Source organism: Herpailurus yagouaroundi, unplaced genomic scaffold (assembly GCF_014898765.1).
Source record: "Herpailurus yagouaroundi ecotype Mexico unplaced genomic scaffold, PumYag 188, whole genome shotgun sequence".
Taxonomy (NCBI): domain Eukaryota; kingdom Metazoa; phylum Chordata; class Mammalia; order Carnivora; family Felidae; genus Herpailurus; species Herpailurus yagouaroundi.
The window spans coordinates 30,445,859-30,459,212 of NW_024412419.1; the positions used below are offsets into that span (position 1 = coordinate 30,445,859).

The 13,354-nt window shown below is 36.9% G+C and overlaps 1 protein-coding gene across 5 annotated transcripts in view; it reads right to left on the reverse strand.

Annotated features, from left to right (window-relative positions):
* STRN (striatin) overlaps positions 1-13,354 on the reverse strand; it is a 91,514-nt gene that overhangs the window by 8,135 nt on the left and 70,025 nt on the right. For 3 of the 5 annotated variants that reach the window (XM_040496510.1, XM_040496512.1, XM_040496514.1), the window contains 5 exons: positions 9,217-9,392; positions 7,062-7,109; positions 6,161-6,303; positions 2,924-3,091; positions 1,111-1,251 (listed from right to left, as the gene is read on the reverse strand). In XM_040496510.1, the coding sequence (XP_040352444.1) occupies positions 1,111-1,251; positions 2,924-3,091; positions 6,161-6,303; positions 7,062-7,109; positions 9,217-9,392 (676 nt within the window). The remainder of the gene's footprint in view (positions 1-1,110; positions 1,252-2,923; positions 3,092-6,160; positions 6,304-7,061; positions 7,110-9,216; positions 9,393-13,354) is intronic. The other 2 variants (XM_040496511.1, XM_040496513.1) reach the window with 1 other exon arrangement.

Here is a 13,354-nt window from a genome sequence, read left to right on the forward strand (position 1 = left end):
CCCCCCCCCCCCCCCCCCGCTTTGGTCTTCTGTTAAGTTTCTCAGGATCCACATAAGAGTGAAACCATATGGTATCTGTCTTTCTCTGTATGACTTATTTCACTTAGCATAAAACTCTCCAGTTCCATCCACGTTGCTATAAAAGGCCATATTTCATTCTTTCTCATTGCCACGTAGTATTCCATTGTGTATATAAACCACAACTTCTTTATCCATTCATCAGTTGATGGACAGTGAGGCTCTTTCCATAATTTGGCTATTGTTGAGAGTGCTGCTATAAACATTGGGGTACAAGTGCCCCTATGCATCAGTACTCCTGTATCCCTTGGGTAAATTCCTAGCAGTGCTATTGCCGGGTCATAGGGTAGATCTATTTTTAATATTTTGAAGAACCTCCACACTGTTTTCCAGAGCGGCTGCACTAGTTTGCATTCCCACCAACAGTGCAAGAGGGTTCCCGTTTCTCCACATCCTCGCCAGCATCTATAGTCTCCTGATTTGTTCATTTTAGCTACTCTGACTGGAGTGAGGTGATATCTGAGTGTGGTTTTGATTTGTATTTCCCTGATGAGCATCTTTTCATGTGCCTGTTGGCCATCTGGATGTCTTCTTTAGAGAAGTGTCTATTCATGTTTTCTGCCCATTTCTTCACTGGATTATTTGTTTTTCAGGTGTGGAGTTTGGTGAGTTCTTTATAGATTTTGGATACTAGCCCTTTGTCCGATATGTCATTTGCAAATATCTTTTGCCATTCTGTCGGTTGCCTTTTAGTTTTGTTGATTGTTTCCTTTGCAGTGCAGAAGCTTTTTATCTTCATGAGGTCCCAACAGTTCAGTTTTGCTTTTAATTCCTTTGCCTTTGGGGATGTGACTTGACTCCTCTTTGGAATAGCTCAAATGCTATTCCAAACAGTATAGTTATAAATGTGCATAAATTTAAAGTCTTAAAATCAATTGTAAATCATTTTATCCAAGTAACTGTGTTCTGTGATTTAAAAGGCAGAACTCTTTATAATAACAAGTATTTTTTGTAGTGACTCTAGTAATTATAATTTTGAGAAAGTTTAAAAATTTGACCCCAACAAAGAATACTTAAAATTGGTATACATACTTGTATCTAGGTTGGATTCTAAAGTGAGAATGCGCTGTTGCGTTTCCATGTTAAAGATGCTTGTATATCCTTTGCTGAACGATGCTACCATATGGCTCGGGTCACTGCTCACTAGATCCACAGACGCAGGGATTCCCAATTCTAAGAGAGTCAGAACATATTCAGAGAATGGCGATCAGAGGGTCTAGTTGAAAATGTCCTTATAATATAGCAAAACAAATAGTCACAAGATTTCCTTAAGAAGTAAAGAAGGCTCAACATTAGAATAAAAATTAGCTCATTAGCCATTCAGTAGAGATTATTTCTTTTTTACTGTTAGCCCTAGCCTATTTTATTATCTTTACCTGTTCAGCAAGTCTTCTACCTGTTACCCAGCTAATATATTCACAGAATGCAGGCCTTTACTCAGAAAATAAATGGAAAACATTTCTGGACTACAAGTTTTGTTGCTTCCACTTTTACCTGAGGCTTAGAGTGGCATTGTGGGAATTCTTTAAGAGACCATCTCTTATGAGGAATTCTAACTCATCAAAAATACGGAATTAAAAAAATAAAATTTCAAATTATTATTTACTGGTAGAGTCATGCAAATATCAAATGCAGGCAACTCATCAAAACCCAGACACAAGTTAAAACAGCTCAAGAATAAAGAAGGTACTTTATTTATCATCTAGAATAGGATAAAACTTGGTTAAACTTACAGTGTACTTACAAACATAAAAGAATAGAATGATATGTATACATATAATGTATACATATACATGAATATAATCTGATTTTTTTATATGGTTGAAAATCTAAAGCAAGCAAGCAGTTAAAAAATCTGTATATTATAGAAGAAGATACATTAATAGCTAATAAGCACACACACACAAAAGTGCTCACAATAATTAGCCACCAAAGCGATGCAAATTAAAACCACAATGAAACACTGCTACACACCGGCCAGAGTGGCTAAAACTAAATGAACTGATAACACCAAATGCTAATTAATTAAGAATGAAGCGCGGCTGGAATTCTCATACATGCTGTCAGTGGTATAACATGGCACAACCACTCTGGATAAGTTTGGCAATTTCACATAAAGTTGAACACACAAAACCACTTCTAACTCCCAGCAATTCTACTTCTAGCTCTTTACTAGCTCAATAAATAAGTAAATAAATAAAAAATGAATGTTCATAGTAGTTTTGTTCATAATACTCAAAAACTGGAAACAACCCACATGTCCATCAAAAGGTAAATAAATAAACACACTGGTTTAATGAAATACTATTAAACATAAAAATAAAGAAGTTGATATGTAGAACACGGATGAATCACAAAAACATTAGAGAGTAAAAAGCCAGATACAAAAAGAGTACATATTATATGATTTCACTTCTATGAAATTTTAGAACAGATAAAACTTATTTGTAATGAAAGAAATCATACCGCTGGTTGGAAATGGGAAGAGGGGCTGGGAAGGACCCAAAGACACTTTGAAGAGGTGAAGGAAAGGTTCTAGATCTTGAGAGGTATAAGAGTTATATATTTGTCAAACCCAGTAAGACATGTCTTCAATATCCATTTTTACTGTAGATGTTATATTTTGATTTAAAAAACATTTTTTAATGTGTGTTCTTTCACTGAACACTATGCTTTTAAAAATCATAAGTTGGAAATTCAAACAAATATGCTTTCATTACTTAAAAAAAACCCTTCAAATTAAACTCTAAGAGTTTATAGAATCCTTTACTTATTTGCTTGTTGTTAGAATTAGACACTTTATAAAAGATTCAGTTGAATGATAAAAAAAAAAAAAAGCATATACCTTGATTATCATTAAATACACTTAGGGCTGGAGCAGCCTCGGCTGTATTCCATAATCGGAGAGTGCCATCTGCTGAACAGGACAACAGGCGCTGATGGGCAGCACTGTAAGCCAAGCCCCAGACAGCATCGGTGTGGCCCAGCAGAGGGCCCCTTAAAACAGAAGGATCTACACAAAATAGCAAGAATGCAAAATCAGGAGAAAAAAACAAATCATAAAGGTAACTCAGATTCCAGAGAAAGGAAATACAAACAAAAGCGTCTAATAACAGCACAAAATATGCTTCCTAGTTTCTATTACTCTTCTGAAATGTTGCAGTAACTAAAAACAGGCTTGGAAATACGCACATGCAGAGTCTAGGACTTATAAATTAAAATTTTAAAGTACATATTTCTCTCCTTAAAAAAATCAGGTATTTCCTTCTCCTTCCCTTCTTTCCATTTGTCTAGACTTTTTAAAAAGCACGTTAACACACATCATTTGAATTTAATCTGCGTTCAGAGAAGTCACAACTATTCCTCGAGGAAATGAACAGAGATCCTTTCCTCGTTGAGCTCTGTCAGCACTTTGGACACGCTTCTTCAGACCAGCCTCCTGTATCTCCGCACTACGAATGGCAGTTATTCCTGGGAGCAACAGGTCCCTGGAATTCACGGTGGACACGAACTGAGACATACAGGTATTCCCCTCTAACAGCACTAACCGACATGTGAATGATGTGCATGAAGGGAAGGAGGCTCACTTAGCACGGTTTCGTGACAAAAGTCAAACTGGAAACTGTAATTATCAATCCTCACAGTGACTCTATGAAGCAGTACTTTCAAGATGGCTCACACATGTTAAGTTTAAAATGTCAATGTTATCTGTCCTCTACTCTCTGTCATATCATAAAATATTTATTGAAGACACGGTGTGTTAGGCACTATGCTAGATGCTGGGGCCACACAGATAATTAAGACACAGTGCTATCCTGGTCTCAAAAGATGTTGTGATAAGTACAATAACAGTGACTGACATTGTATCCATGGAGAGTAACAGGGTTGAGTGAAAGCTTTCTGGAGAGAATGACACCTAGAGTCTACGGGGGCTGGCCAGTCAAAACTAGAGGGAAGCCACTGCTGGCAAAGAAGGCGGCACCTGCAAAATCACAAAGGAAGGAAAGCACGACATGTGAGGAAATTTACAAGCAATTCAGCACCACTGAAGTGTGAAGTTGGAGACAGAAAGATGAGAGGAGAGCGGCTACTTTAAGGTGGGATTTCTACAGCATATCAAGGTAGTTGGGAGTTATTCTGAAAGCAAAATGAACCACTACGGGGTTTTCCAGGAGCAGTAGGATGAAGTAGGTATTTAATAAGGTAGCCTTCACTGTAGTGCAGAAGACAGACTGGACAGAATCCAGATGACGGCAAGGGAACAGTTCCAGCAGTCTGGGGGAGTGATGATGAACACCTAGGGGAGGGCATTGGGAAAGGGGGCAAAGCAGAAGGGCTATATTCAAGGAATATTTAGGTAATTAATATTAGGTAAATACTAATTCCTAGGAAATTAATAAGGTGCAGATAGCAAACAGAACAAGGCAACAAGGATAACTGTTAGGTTTCTAGCTTGGGTAACTGGTGGTGCCACCATCTCATAAAGAATATATGGGAGAAGAAACACAGCACTTGCAGGGATTTATGGACAATGAGATGGTGACTTTGAAATGTTCTGTAGGCAGTCTGAGGCTTACAGAAGATATTTATGAGTCAACAGCATATAAAACCATAGAGGTGGATTCAGTCTACCAAAGAATATGCATACAAAAGAAGGAATGAATAGGGTGTGGGCCTTGATAAATGCCAGTATTTAAGGTGAGAAAAATAAAAGTTTATGAAGGATAGGAAACAAATTGTCACAGAAGCCAATAGTGGACAAATTTCAACAAGGATGGAATGTTCTACAGTTTCAGATAGCCAATATGTCTAGAAAAACAAGGACTGGAAAATACCCCTTGGATCAGCCAATCAGGTAGTCACTGATAATCTTGGTATATTTAAGGGGAATGACCAGAAGACAGACTGCAGAGGGATGATGCCCGGGGAAAGGACATGGAATTAGTAACTCCAAATTGTGTATTCTAGTCACAACCACCAAAGAGACACACACACAGATGATGAGGGGAAACAGAGACTAAACAGAAGCCAGAGAGGGAAATGAAGTCAAGAAAAGGCTTCCCCTTGCCCAGGAGAGGAGCTAGCTGGATTTACTTATATGTGGAGGGGGTGGAAAGAGAGAAAAGAGAGCAAGGCTTAAGATGAGAGCAAGAGAGACAGCAAGAACGAATCAAGTGCAGTCTCAAAAGAAACAAGAGAGAATGAGGTCAAGAGCCAAAGGAGAAGGGCTGGTTGCCTTGGGACAGAACAACTGATCCTCTCATAGAGAGATAAAGGAAGTAAGGAAAAATATGGAACAGATCAATTTTTAAGAGACCCGGGGAGAGAGAGGGGCTTTACCTTTCACAAAATACATGTTAAATGTTTATTAAATATATGTTGGGAAAATTTTTTGTTTATCGAATTTATCTTTACTTAGGTTTGGTGGCAAAATTAATCTAAAGTGAAGAGGAAAATATGGTTTTAGGACAAATACGACACTTCATACCATTCTAAAATCTGAGAATATAAGAGGAAACCAAGAGTCAATTCCTAAACAGTTTTTGCAAAAGAATTTATGGTAAAATCTAGAGATAGATTATCATATGGATTTATGTTTCACAGTACTGTTCCCAAGACTAAAGGCCCTTCTTAATTTTTAAGGCCTTTCAAGTATTTTGGTGTCATGGAGCTTAAAAATCATTACCCTCTACACACTCCAGTAACCGATCAAGAAGATGATGCCAACATTAATTTTCCTTAGGCTGTTTGTCAAGAACAGTAATGAAATGTGTAATAATGTCTCAAGTAATGTACAGATGCCCAAAATGAAGAAAACGATGGTCATAGCCACCATTTCCAATCAACAAAACTCTGGGAGGGTGGGAACTGTTTTTTGCAGGAATAACCCATTTCGTTTCTTTTTTCTTTTAACATCATATATCAAATTGATTCCTAAATACAAGAGTCCTTTTCAACCATATAAAGACCTTGTTGTCTTTTACCAATTTATTAACATATCTCATTTTATCCTTATATATGCTATGTAAAATGTGTAAAAGGAAGACAAGTTATTCTTGCATATCCTGGGGGAAACACCTACCATAGGAGTCATAGGGATCGACGTTGGGGTTGGTGGTATTCCAGCCTTGGATCAGTCCGTCGGCACCCCCACTGTAGCACTGCTCGCCGCTGCTGCTCAGCACCACACAGAGCACTGGTCCTCTGGGAGATAAAAAGCAATTTCTATTCCCCCAAATCAATCTGATAATAGGACTTGTTAGAAATAAGAGTGCTTAATTAATATGGTTTCTATGTTTCAGCTTTTTACGATGAATAAAAATACTATGGAAGCATCGCACATCTCTCTTCTGCTGCTAAACTAGAGGTTGGCAAACTATGGCCTGTGGGCCAAATCCAAATCCAAGTGGTCTGTTTTTGTACAGTCCTCAAGCTAAAAATGGTTTTTACATTTTTTTTAAAGGGTTGTAAAAAAAACTGAACTAAAAACAAAAATATACAACAGAAAATATATGGCCTACAAAGCTGAAAAAGTATTTACTATCCGACCCTTTCTATAAAAAATGCCAATCTCTGTGTTAAATCAAGTGAATAAGTATAACCTTAAGCTTATGTGGAAATATGAGCAGCATGCAATATGTGTTCATAATCTTGGGTTTTTTTAATCTATATTATCTTTAAGGAAAACAAAGGTCAGGATTTATAATATTTAACCCTTACTGCATCAACTTATTTTAAGCAAGAGAGATATCATATTTAAACATTATCCAAATAAAACCTAATTTTAGCAAGGATCTCTGGTAGTGATAAACTTGTTTTTAACACTGTATTATCTACCAGTTTCTTTTACATTTACAAAAGAAAAAAGCTACTAAATACAAAAAATATATAACACAAATATTTAAGGGAAAGAAAATAAAATACTCTAATCAGGCTGATGTACAGTGATGCTGACTTAAAACAAAGAAAAAGCACATACTTACTTATGAGCCCTGAATGTATAGATAGGCTCCACATCAAGAGATGTACTCCTAAATTCAAGAGAGAGAGGACTTTTACCACTCCAAGTTTCAGTAGTAAACAGTAGCCCTGAATATATGCCACAGAATTGCCTTTAGAAATACCAACACTGTGGTAATATACCATTCTCAACCTAGGACACCCAAGACAGCTTATCTGATATCAATCACATATTTTTGTGGCCTCAATAAACACTTGTTTAGTAGTAGTTTAGTAATAATACCTGATTGTAGTGTTCTCAGCATTATCATAGTCTATTTGACTAAAGGAAGAGAGAGTCACACTCAAAGAGCATCATAGGCTTTGAGGAGATAAATTTCTGGATTCAATTAGCTGGCTAACTTCAGGCAAATTATTTATTCTTTTGGAACTTCAGATTCCTCTACGTATTTAAAACAAAACTGAAAAATCAGGATAATACCAAATACTCACAGGATTAAATAAAAGTCTACATGTAAAACAGACTAGGCTAGAAACAGGCATTAGCAGGATTTCAGCACATGGCACTTTAATTTCTTTGCATTTCCATAAAGGTTAAGATATCTGTCCTCGATATTTGTAAAAGTTGTCCAAGTCATCAGTTTATTCATTAATCAGAACACTGAACGTATAGATAACTCTACACTAATACTGGCCATGACTGTTAATGGAAACTGGATGTAAAGTCAATTACTTACCATTTCTGATATTGTATTACAGTTTTTTATATGATTCTCTCCTCAAGCATTTCCAAAATTTTATGCTCAAAGGTAAACAGGTCACTGTTATTTACATGTGGAGATATTGTTCCTAAGCTATCACCAGCTAAGAAACTTGTTTCAATATTTTTCTAAGTTTTAGTCAAGAATATATGAGACATTGACATTCTTTGGTCGAATGAGATGCCCATTGTGGCCAGAGAACTAAAAAGACAAAAGGCACGATTTATAACAAAGAAATAATTACTCTCTGCTGAAGATACCTGATCCTTATGAGAAGTCACTTGGTTTTAGCAAGATCTGGTTGAACTAGTTGATGAAGACTGATAAATCAAGTATTTTATCAAGTTTATGTAGGACTCACAGCAGGAATGTTCACTGATCTCGTTTAAACTTGGCAACAGATATCCTCTATCAGTAGTAAAACTTCTATAATCTTTGCCAGTTCATGTTTATTTCTCCTTCCAATAACAGAAGTGCCTGACACCAGAGAAGGGCCATTACTGGCACATGCTAGGTTTGGACCATCTGATTCAAGGACACAGGAGAGCGATCTCCAGTAAGTACCCTACCAAGTGGGACCCGGACTAGCTTGGTCACTGATAAAAGAGATTATAACAACTCATGTCTGTTCATGCTTAAGAGAGGAACCGAGGGGCTGAGGGAAGAAATAGCAGTTAAGTGACAGGAATAACAGTGCCTTTCAGTCTATACATGTTGGTAGGTATGGAAAGTACCTAAAAGGTCAAGGCCAAAAGACAATACCAAAGAACAGTCCTTCACCCCTCAATCAGCCTCCCTTCCACATCATTAAGTCCAAACCTAATAAATAATATGGCAAGGTTGTGCTGGGGAATGATGACACACCTACACCTCTTTACAACAACAGTAGAAACCTTCAATATAGACAAGGGAATCCACAAATATGACAACCATTTAAAATACTGTGTAAGGATTGTAAACAGCATTCACAAGCTCTGGGAAACTATCAGATAATACTATTTCTCCCTCAGTGTCAGTTTTCCAACCTGATATCAGATTGTGAGTAAGAAGGGAAAAATTCTAATTATGTGACATGGTAAAGAAGAAAAAGCTGGAAGGTATACTTGAGAAATTTAATAGCAAATAATTAAGTACTTTTCTGCTGAAAACTGATAATTAAAATACTCAAATACAGGGCGTCTGGGTGGCTCAGCTGGTTGAGCATCTGACTCTTGATTTCGGCTCAGATCATGATCTCACCTTTTGTGGGTTCGAGCCCTGTGTTGGGCTCTGTGCTGACAGTGTGGAGCCTACTAGGGATTCTCTCTCTCCCTCTCTCTCTGCCCCTCCCATGAACGCTCTCTCTCTCTCTCTCAAAATAAATAAATAAACTGAAAAAAAAAAACCCTCAAATACAGTTAAAGTAGAATATTCTCACTTTTTGGCTGGGGCTGTTTTCTGCAAATTCCACATTTTTAATGTGTGATCCTCTGATGCTGTTATCAAAACGGGCTCAGTGGGGTGGAAAGCAAGGGCTCGAATGCCATCGAAGTGACTTCGTAATGTAAACTTAGGGTTCCATGTCTTCCTCAATGCATCTTTATTGTTTGCTATCTATTAAGGAAACAAAAGAAAGATACCCGGACATCTGGTTCAGGACATGAAAAAAATTATATTTCAACATTAATTCCTGCTGATTTGTCATTAAATCATCACATTGTGCAATTGTCAAAACAATATAATTTCTAAATGCAAATAATCAAATCAAAAGGCAAAATTAACAGTACGTCAACAGTGGTTTTCTTTGAAGAAATATGAATGAATACACAACATAAAAACAAGTAACATAATTCAAAATTGAAAGAAGACTAAATAACAAGAATGGGTCTTTACTAGGATGACTTAAAAAAACAACAGACAAGTAATTTCAACCTAAATTATAGTATAGAACTAATTTGGGATAAAACCTGAAAACTAAGTTACCTTTTATAACCTATTAACATTATAGAATATGATCCTACTTCTAGGTTTTCAGTACTTTCTATGAAAAGCTAAATTTTCTTTGTCAAATTGGTAACAACGTTTATAAACTGGAAACATAAAATGTTAACCCTGGAAGAGACAATCAGATGTTACAAAACAATAAATTCCATTTGCAAAACACAACATTATCTTGCTTTTCTCCACACAGACTCCATCTCAACAACTTAAAAAATGCAGTTTTTCATTCCAAGAATATTCTAACTTTTTTTTTCATTTCCAACTAACAGCAAAGCCAAAGAGGTTCATGTTTAACTTTACACTAGCACCACATATCCTATCACATATTACTTTACACTCCATGACTAACAAGCATTCTAGATTTAAGCACGAGTAGGGCACATATTGGTTAACACACTGAAGAAATATTGCCATACTTACAATGACAAAAAAAAAAAACCAATACTAATAATAACTGCTATTTTGAGCATTATTCGTTACTTTATACATTTTTCAAAAACTTATCACGCATTAACTCACTTAAGTGTCACAACAGCTCTATGAAGGAATCAACATTATTCCCACTTTAAGGACCAGACATGTAAAGAAAAGAGAAGCTGAATGAGTTCCCTCTAGTAAGTGGAAGACTCAGGATTCAAAACCAAATAGCCTGACTTAAGAGGCTACACTCGTAATACAAACTATAACTTAGGACCCAGAAGTTTAAAAGTCTGCAGAAAAATTTGGATAGAGCAGGTCACAACTGGAGCTGTAAGAAGACAGAACACACGATGCAAGGAACTACTATAAGATCTGGGGCTGGTTATCTTTGCATGGGGGTTGGGGGTGCGTGGAGCAGGGGGAGAGGCAGAACAACTAAGTTGACTCTTGTCTGCTCTTATTGAAGAGCTGAAAGATTTTCATATACAAAAACAATTAGATTCCTTCTGAATGTCTTAATGTGGTAGACAGCCACTAAGATGGTTCCTGATCAGCCCTACGTCCTCATATTTACACCTTGTGAAGTCCCCTGCCACAATACAGGGTTGCTCTGTGTGACCAATAACATATAGCAAAAGTGGTGGCAAATTACTTCCAAAATCAGGTCATAAAACCTTGCATCTTGGGTGTTCTTGCTCACTCTCTTTTCAAGTACACCCACACTGGGAGAAGCCAGCTGCTCCACCGAGAACGCCACACAGAGGCTCCTGGGTGAGAAACTAGTCCCCAGCCAATAGCCAGCAAGGAACCAAGGCTTTTGAACAACTGCATGAGAGAGCCTGGAAGGAGATCTTCCCAAGTCTTCATTTAAGACTGCAACCCCTGCTACATGCTTACTATAACCACATGACAGAGACCAGAACCACACAGCTATGCTGCCCCAGATTGCTGGCCTCCAGAAACTGTAACAAATGTTGTTTTAAGCTGTGTCGTGTGCAATTTGTTACACAGCGGTAGGTTACTAATATATTTACTAGAACTAGAGACTTCTTTTAGAAACACAGACATAACACTAAGTTTTTAACAACAGCTAAAAAAAAAAAAAAAAGAATGACATTTGTCTACAGACATGACTGAATTCTGTAACATATAGGACAAAATCTTTGTGAGGTACGTATAGAGAGGACAAAAGTATCTCATGGGAACTTCTGCTTTTAGCCATGATGTAGACTAGACCATTAGGATCAAGTCTGTACTGAGGACAAGTAGAAAAGCAGAGCTAATAATTTTTAAATGGAGAACCAGAAAAATAGTGAAGAAAAAGGAGGCCAGGATTTAGGGGAAGACAGAAATCTAAAAAGGTGAGCCTGATATTTGGAGTTGTTTCTCCCCAGAGGGTATTTACTGATTCCAGAGGGGATGGTTGAGAGGTCAGGCTGTGCTTTTGACGCTTGGGCAGTGCAAGGAGATACAGACTGGTGTCCAGGGCCTGCCAAGAAGGTGGGGCTTGGTGAACCACTGTGCTTTGGGTTTTGAGTCCAAAGGGTTGCATCCTAGACAGAAGCGTGAACTAGAACAAAAGCCCTTGCAGAGACTGCAGATCAGCTTTAAATCATCTGAAAAACTGAATCTGAAATGAGGTGATCCAGATTTCTACTGGCTACAGACATTTGAGAGAAGCAAATTAAAATATACTCCCTGGGGGAAGGTATCATCCTAGGCCTAAAGTTATTTCTATAGACATTTTTTCAAGTATGGTTATTTGGACACAATAAAAAATAACCATGCCCACACAAGATTATACAGCTTAATGAAAACAACTGGGAACATAATCATGCTTACTGTGTTCAAGAAGATAAAAGACAACATTGTAAATTTTGGAATAAATCTATAGAAAAAGAATTCTAGAAGCAAACAATGTAAGACCTAAGTAGATAGGTTTAATTACACATTACACATAACTGAAGAAAGAATTAGTTAACCAGAAGATGGGTCATAAAAACATCTAGAGTGAAGTATAGAGACAAAAGATGGAAAATACATAACAAAGGGAGCAGGAGACAGAGGATGTAGAGAGTTCTAACAATATAAATAGAGTTCCAGAAGGAGAAGAAAGAGAGATGTGTAAAAGCAGTATTTGAAGATAAATAGCTGAGAACTTTATATAAAACTGAGAAAAACATACTAAGCCAAGAAGGTCTAAGAACTTCATGAAGGTTAAATAAAAAGAAAACTAAACCTTGGCTAACAGTCAAGACATAGGAAGATTATGAGTCATAGAAAAAAAAAAAATCAGACTAACATTGAACGACCAATAAAAGAAATGACAGCTGACTTTAGCAGAAAACGAAGGAAGAAAATGAAGTAATATATTTAGAATGTTTAAAGTGAAACTAAATACAAAACAAAACAAAACAAAACAAAACAAAACAAAACAAAACAAAACAAAACAAAAACCTTGCCAACTGGAACTCAATACCAGAGATAAAAGTTAACCCACTCAGGTGAAATAAAGAATAAAACCAGAAACTGAGGGAACTGGATACCAGTAGACCTTCACCGAAGAGAAATATTAACTGTTCTTAGAGTAAAAGAAAAGTGTTCCAGATGGACAGTCAGATGCGCAGGGGAGAACAGAATAAAGCAAAATGAATCATGTAAAATGGATAACCTAACTGAATGTTGAGTGTATAAAACATTATCTTGTAGGAGATAAATGTCGACACAAAATATATAGTAATAGTAACATATATGTACAGTAGGAATTTTTTAAGTATAGTTAAAAGTGTTCTAAAGGTCTGTGCATTAAAATTTTGATAAGGATATGTGTGGTAATCTGTAGGGTAACAATAGAAAGAGTAATGAAAGACTGCATAATCTCCAAATAATGGAGTGGGGGTGACTTATAAAAAAGAATCCCAATATAGCTAAAAATAGGAGAAAAAAGAACACAGAACAGGTAGCACAAATAAACAGTGGGCTTAAATCCAAATATATCAGTAATTACTTTAAAAAGAAATGGACTCAGTGGTCCAATTAAAAACGTTGTCAGGGGCACCTGGGTGGCCCAGCTGGTTAAGCATCCGACGTCTGCTCAGATCATGATCTTGTGACTCAGGAGTTCCAGCCCCTTATGGGGCGAGCGTGAGCCCCGC